General features: G+C 33.2%; 1 protein-coding gene across 1 annotated transcript; it reads right to left on the reverse strand.

Moving 5' to 3' along the window:
* Positions 1–4496: 4496 nt before the first annotated feature.
* On the reverse strand, positions 4497–6753 carry LOC106760259. The gene is made up of 8 exons (XM_014643722.1): positions 6630–6753; positions 6441–6572; positions 6209–6359; positions 5968–6088; positions 5264–5649; positions 5029–5130; positions 4668–4809; positions 4497–4574 (listed from the first exon to the last, which is right to left on the reverse strand). Exons 1-8 carry the CDS (start codon positions 6751–6753, stop codon positions 4497–4499), a joined length of 1236 nt encoding a protein of 411 aa, XP_014499208.1.
* Positions 6754–8045: the final 1292 nt, after the last annotated feature.

Below are 8045 nucleotides of genomic sequence, written 5' to 3' on the forward strand. Positions count from 1 at the left end.
TATATATATATATATATATATATATATATATATATATATATATATATATATATTAACGTGTTATACCAGTAATAGGAAAAGACATCTAATAAAAACGTAAATAATATATATTTATATACATGTATGAAAAACAATCAGTGTGCGTAGAGTGAAAAGACAATTATGGATTAAAACCAGAAACAGAACACCGTATAGTGTTAATTAAACCTAGAAGCAAAAGCAAAGCAACGTACCTTTCTCCAGTGTGCGTATATGCAGCAGGTAAAGAAGAAATAAAAAAACTGAATATATTTTTCAGAAATATGTCCAAATTGAAAAGCAAAACCAAATGTCGTTTCAATCATCTTCAACCTCTCACATGGTTCCAAAATGCGTATACCAAACGCGAACATAGTAATATGTGAGGGTCTCAGCATCAAAATATTTCACAGAAAATTTCCCAAGAAAATTTTCTTCTTTCTCCAGTTTCAAAACAATTAATAAAATTAAAAACACAATACGCAAAAGAATGAACCAAACAAGGCAGAGGATAAACATGCTCTGATACCAAATATAAAACAGATTCATACTGAAGATTCAATAAATCTAAGTATATCAAACAAGCACATTTAATCATATTCAGATTTACAAGAATAAAAGCTGAAGCAAAAAGACCAACCTCCAGCCATTGTTGTATGCTTGCCTAATTTCTGATTTTTGAACCATTGCTCTTAAAACACGATAGTGATGTATATGAAGGAAAGAGTAGGCTCAGTGACCTGATATGAAATTTTTTGTATTCTATATTACTCTAAAAACCATCACAGAGTATTTAACGTTAGAAGAGGTTGTTGTGGGAATCATGGGCACACCCATACACATTTTAAAAACGGTTTTTATTTTATAAAATGGATCACTTTCAGAATATTAATTGCTTTTATAATATTAACTGAAAAATAATCTTAAAATATAACTTTTTTCTGTAAGGCTAACAAAATAAAAATGTTAAATGTAAGTAATAAGCAAAAGCTGAAGAATCTATAAAAGCTAAAAACAAAAGGGTAAATATAGAAGAGCATCAAAGATAAAATGCATGAAGTGAATGAACTTGAAAAGATATAAAGAAAAAGATTTGTGGAAAGTAAACATTGCTAGAAGATGTCGGAATCTAATCCCTTCATTTGTTGAAGCAATGTTTTTGGATAATAAATATGTAATTGCATTTTAAAAGTTTAATATAAACTTAAACCTTTGTGATAGTTGAAATTAATGATCAAAAAATGGTAAGTTGTTGTATTATGGAATGAAAAAATTGAATTGAATTGTATGAGGTGAATGGTTGAGGATGTGACAATTGTAGTGATATAGGAAGATGCCAAAGGTAACAGTGATTGAAGATGCCAATGGAGACGGTGACAAGAGAGGTGATTGAATATCATAATCAAGGATAGTCCAAACCAGAGCCATGGTAAGAACAAATATATATATATATATATATATATATATATATATATATATAAGGTATAAGGTGGAGTATTTATGTTTAATTGGTTGCTCACAAATTCAAGTTTTATCTGTTAAATATTAGTCAGTGAATTCTTATCAAATATCCGAAATCGAAGTTATTTTAATATAAATTGTAAGAAGAATAAAGGTATAATTAATGTTTAACTAACCTTTTTATTTCGAAGCAATATTCATAAACATTATGATAATTTTTTAATTAAAGTTTATTTAATAACTGTTTAAATTTTATGGTTAATTATGATTAAACTTTTAAGTGAGATAGTTTTAGAATTAATATGTTTTAATTTGATCTACCGATCTTCCCAAAATTTAAATTGTCCAATTTAAAAAAATTAATCATCCGATAAATAGTCGACTGGAATTAATATGTCTTTTTTTAGACATTTAATTTAATTAGAGCTGTCAAAACGGGTAATCCGGTTCGATCCGATCCGGTCCACCACGGATTGGTCACGAGTCAACCTAATACTGTTCATTTATTAGCGAGTCAGAAAAATCTGAACTCGACTCGACCTACCACAGGTTGGTGGGTAAACGAGTTAGCTCACTAACCCATTTAATTACAATTTTTTTTAAATAAAAAATTACAAACTTTCTATATTCAAATTTAAACAAATTTCACTCCCAAAAAATGATGTTAAAGACAATTAAAAATAATAATAATAAGTACAATATAATCCAAATGTCATCCAAAAACAAAAACAAAAAACATACAAATAAATTTCTTATATGCCATAAGTTTCATAAATAAAATAATAAATTAAAAAAAAAATAGGTAGGTGGGTTGGCGGGCCAACCTGGCCCACCACGGGTTCAACCCGCATGAGTCGGGTTTAAATGAGCTGGGTTGAAATTTGACCCGCATAAAAGAAATTCAATTTTTTCAAACTCAATTCGGTCTGAACCTGTGGTAAATCGGATTGGACTGCAGGTTGTGACCCATTTTGACGGGTCTAAATTTAACATTTCCATTTTTTTTATTGTATTGCTTTCCTTTTATCATCCAAATACATACACGTTTACGATTTATATGGAAAACAAAAATCCTAAACAAAAGCTTGTTGGATTGGTGATACGGGCTTATCGAGATTGGTGAATTTGGCAATGAAAGTGATAAAAATCTAATATATTAATTAAAACATAATCTTCGCTTTATATAAATGAGAATATCTTTTATTATATTATATTCTTCCTTAATTGTTTGACAACGATAGCACTACAAGAAGGTTCTTAATAAAAAGTTGTTAAAAAATATGGTTAAAAGAACTTTTTCTTGTATTAGCATATGAACACATTTTGTTAATTAGGTTTTTCTCCGTGACTAGCACGTGCCTAGAATTCTATTCTCTAGATGGTCCCATGATATTACTTGAAGCACTACGCGTGAGGAATTTGCATATTGCTATTTAGCGAATAATAGTAGCTTATATCTTTTACTTAAAGAAGTGAGAGTTGAGAGACGTATAGATGAATTATTAGTTTTGGAGCGATTGAGATGTTGAGAAGGAATTAGATTCAAGTTTAACGTGGAGAATAAAGAAATGTGTATAAATACACCATCAACCAAATTTCAACCTAATCAACAACACTAAGTAATCTAAAGATGGAGTATACCCGTGTTTCAGAATACGAGAGAGAGCCTTTTGTTGGCAACTACCACCCCAGCGGCCACCGTCAGTTCACAGAGAAGGTTGTTTATGAGGAGGATGTGATTGGGGAATCCCGTCACCTCCACCGCCACCGCCACCCTGAGACTCTTGAGGTGGTTAAGGTGGTGGAGTACGAAGTTCCCGAGAGGCGCGTCGGTGAACTTATCTACGAAGAGAATAAAATAGCTTATCCATACGATCGAAGGTATTGAATGCAAGAAAGTGGCTATTAATTGCTAGCAGGATATCTAACATAGTATATCAAAATCACCAGTAGTGTGTTTTTGTACTAAATAACTTCCTGCTTAGCTAGCCATTATGTTGTAAACCATATATGTCTCTCATTTTATCAATAAACTTATGTTAATTAATATCACTAAATCTTCTGTGTTTTATGTTTTAAACCCATTTTTAAAGACTTTTTCATGGATTGTTGATTTAATAAAAGCTAAGAAATTTTAGTTGATTAAAAAATATTTTTAACCACTTAAAATGATTTTAGCTTTTTTAGATTTATAACATTTTAAATGAATAAAATAAATTTTTAATTGATTAAAATGTCAGTTTATCAAAAACAAAAATTGTTATGCTTTAACTCCATAGAATATAATTTCATCCATTAAAATTACTAAAGAAGTCAACTTCCATTATTTAAACCAATTAGAACGTTTTTTAATTGATTAAATGTTGTCAAACTTCATTTCACATTCTTTTACTCTATGAAAATACACTTTTAACTTAGTAAAAATATCAGGTCAAGAAAGTATGATTTTTATTTCTTAAAATAAAATATAATATATATTTTTTATTCTTTCAAAAGAATAAAAAATATTACAACTCACTTTTTTTTCTTTTAGAATTTAGAGTTTAAAATTATATATATATATATATATATATATATATATATATATATATTCTCATATTTTACTTAGTGAAAAAATAACTTTTTTAAATATTTCTTTTAAATGGATAAAAAAATATTTTTTAAATTTATTTAGAGTTATATGTATATATACATGAATGTTTGCTTGGTACGTAACAAACTCATTGATATTTATAGCTTAATGTTTACCAATTGTTTTTCTTTGATACGACTCAACAGATCACCGAAACCACCAAGTTATTGCACATGTTGCATTCTGATTCTAGTTCTACCTACAGTCTCAAATCTCTGAACTTCTCCACAAGCTCCAACTCTCTAGCCATTAATGTAGAAACATGAAAAATCTTCCTACTAAACACATCTGCTACCACATTTGCCTTCCCCGGATGGTAAAGAAGATCAAAATCATAGTCCTTTAAGAACTCCATCCATTTCCTCTACCTTATGTTTAGTTCCTTCTAATCAAAAAGGTATTTCAAGCTTTTATGATCACTGAACACTTGGAACTGTGCACCATAAAGATAGTGCCTCCAAATCTTCAAGGCAAATACAACCATAACCAACTCCAAGTCATGAGAGGGATAATTCCTCTCATGAATCTTAAGTTACCTTGAAGCATAAGCAACTACCTTCCTCTCCTGCATCAACACACAACCTAGTCCCTGATAAGAGGCATCACAATATACCTCAAAAGGTCTCCCTATGCCAGGAATCACCAACACCGAAGCACTCGTCAACCTCTGCTTTAGCTCTTGAAATCTAGACTTACACCTGTCCGTCCAAGCAAAAGGTTAATCATTCCTTGTCAATTGTGTCAATGACACAACTATTTTAGAGAACCCCTCAATGAACCTACGATAGTAGCCTGCCAACCCTACAAAGCTCCTGATCTCGGTAGCAGACTTGGGTCTCTCCCACTAAAGCACCACCTGCACCTTTGTTGGATCCATAGAGATACCACTAGCTGATACCACATGCCCCAAGAACTACATTTCTTCCATCAAAAACTCGTACTCAAACAGTTTGACATATAACTTCTTCTCTCTTAACACCCCAAACACAGTCCTGAGGTGATCAACATGCTCTGTGTAGCTGATCCATCAAATCATCAATTCTAGGTAGTGGATACTTATTCTTCATAGTCAACTTGTTCAGTTGTCTGTAGTTCACACACAACCTGGAGCTACTATCCTTCTTCTTTACTAGTAACACTGGTGCACCCTACGGCAAGACACTTGGTCTGATAAACTGTTTCTCTAACAACTCCTCTATTTGTTTCTTCAGCTCCACTAACTCATATGGAGCCATCCGGTAAGGAGCTATTGATATTGGCCCTACACTTGGCACCAGATCAATAGAGAACTCAACCTCCCTCTGAGGAGGTAACCTCGGTACTTCCTTAGGAAACACATCCAATAAATCACTCACAATTGAGTGATCTAAACTCCTTTCACTCTGATCTACTTCCATATGCGTCAAAACCAAGAAACAACAAGACCCTTCCTTCACTTCATTCCTTAACTGCCCTGAAGACAACACAACCGACTCTTCTTTCTCAGGAAACAACAACCTTTTCTCACCGCAATCTATGAGAATGCGATTGGTAGATAGCTAATCCATCCCCAAGATAACCTTCAAGCCTTTTAAATGTAAGCAAATAAGATTGACTTTGAACTGACGCCCCTCAACAACATAACATCTAGCACAAACGGTAGACATCGTGACCAATCCATAAGCTAGAGTAGATATAATTAGATCATACTACAACTCTCTAACCAGCAACCCCAACTCATGCACACATGCATTAGACAAAAAAGAGTGTGTCGCTCTAGAATCAAACAAAACACAACAAACTCTACCATATAACAAGCAACTGCCGATAATAAGATTTCCTGATCTCACTACCTCTTACCCTGACATAGCATATACCCTGCCTGCAGCCTGAGGTCTACCACCTCCTCTGTGCTGAGACAGACTTGACCTCTGTGATTGAGATCCTGACCCTCTAGTTGATGTACAGTCTACAACTACATGCTCTTCTTTCCCACAGCTGAAACACTTCCTTGCACCACTCACATTAGGACAAACATGTCTATAATGCGGTCCTCCACAGGAAAAGCACTTCACTCCACCAGGTTCTCCTGCTTGACTTGCTGACTAAGAAAAAGACCCTCTAGACCCATGAGAGGGAGGTCTAGAATAAGGTGTCCTCCTAGTCACTTGACAATGCTTCGACCCAGATAGTCTACCAATTCTCGGAGGTTGCTTTTGCTCACTATCCATTTCCGTCTTTGTCTTTCCTATAACTTGAGCTCTCTCCCCTAAAATAGGAAATTCCTTTATGCACAAACCGACAACTAACAACTTGATATCACCATTCAAACCATTTTAAAACTTTCTACATTGCCACTCCTTATCCATGTACAACGTGTGAAAACGAAGAAAATGTTTAAACTTATCAGCATACTCAAAAACTGACATACCACCTTGTACTAACTGTAGAAATTCCACCTCTTTAGCAAATATGACATTATCTGGAAAACACTTTGTATAAAATTTGTTCTTGAACAACTCTCAGTTAATCTGAGTACCACTATTCTCAAGCAACGATCTCATGCTGCTCCACCAATGGCTAGCCTCACTAATCAGCAAATACTCAGTGTAGGCCAACCTACTCTGATCAGGGCACCGCTTTGCATTAAAAATTATCTCCATATCACGAAACCACTAATTTGCTCCATCCAGAAAACCTTACCATCAAACTTGGCTGGGTGATGTTGTAAGAAACTCTTAAGGCTTCACTCTTGAGAATGAACAGGGATAGAAGAAGAAAACCAGTTGCAGCTTTTCCATTGTTCATCAACTCCGTATATTGCCACTAAGATACTTCAGCCGACACCCTGACAACTTCCAACTAATGTAAAGCCATTGTGTTCTGTTGCACCAAAGCGACATTTTGTTGTTGCATTGTCGTTATAACATATTCCATCATCCTCACAAGATTTGGAGCATCTGGGTTTGTGGGTGAGGGAGGAGGAGGCCTTGGTTTCATCTTCTGCTTACACAAAGAGAAAAGCCATCAATCCAACTCAAAGAAACAAGGATACCAACTAGACAAAACTATGAGTACATAATCAAAAGCATAGTACACTCATAACCAACAGGAATTTTAAGGAAAGAACTGCTCTGATACCAAAAATGTAACATCCCAAAATATAGCATAAAACTATATAATAGTCATCACATGATTAATATAAAGAAACAGTTAGAGAAAAGATTATAAATTATTGTTTATAGTCATCCCAAAATAACTATAAACTTGAAACTTTATATACAAGGGTTACTCAAAACTGTATACAACTACTGCTAACTAAAATACTAAACGTCAGTGGCTCCTCCATCTAATGTCTGCTCAAGCGAGATCTCATCACTTTCTGCTCATACCCACTAAATGATCATCGCCAAGAAAAGAAACTAAAAACATACAAAAAAAATCACAAACAAATGGTAAACTAGATAAACAAGACAATTTCATGTATATATATATATATGACAAAATTATCAAAACAGCATTTCTCATTTCTATTCAACAAAATATGAATAGTTCCATGATTTTTACTAAGTGATTGTTGAACTTTTTCCCTCATATCCATAGTAAAAAATGGATTGATGTTGGTCCAGTCCAATTTATTATTAAAGATAAATCTTGAACCGAGCGGATCTTTCCTTTTTCCCTTTTTCTTATATATGAAATATGGAATTTTACTAAGTCCGTTTTTAAGAAATATCTATCTATCTATATATATATATATATGGGGTTTGTTAACACGCGTACGCCTGTTTTTCAGTTGGTACGTTTTAACAATGTGTACCGGATTATAGTAGACAAAAATACCCTCATTTATCATGGATTCCAAGTTTTAAGGTCAAGGATATTTAAATATTTTTCATTCTCAAAAAACTAAAAAAAAAAAAAAATAGAAAGAAACCCCCAAACCCTTACTCAC

The sequence above is a fragment of the Vigna radiata genome, chromosome 5 (genome assembly GCF_000741045.1).
Source record: "Vigna radiata var. radiata cultivar VC1973A chromosome 5, Vradiata_ver6, whole genome shotgun sequence".
Taxonomy (NCBI): Eukaryota; Viridiplantae; Streptophyta; class Magnoliopsida; order Fabales; family Fabaceae; genus Vigna; species Vigna radiata.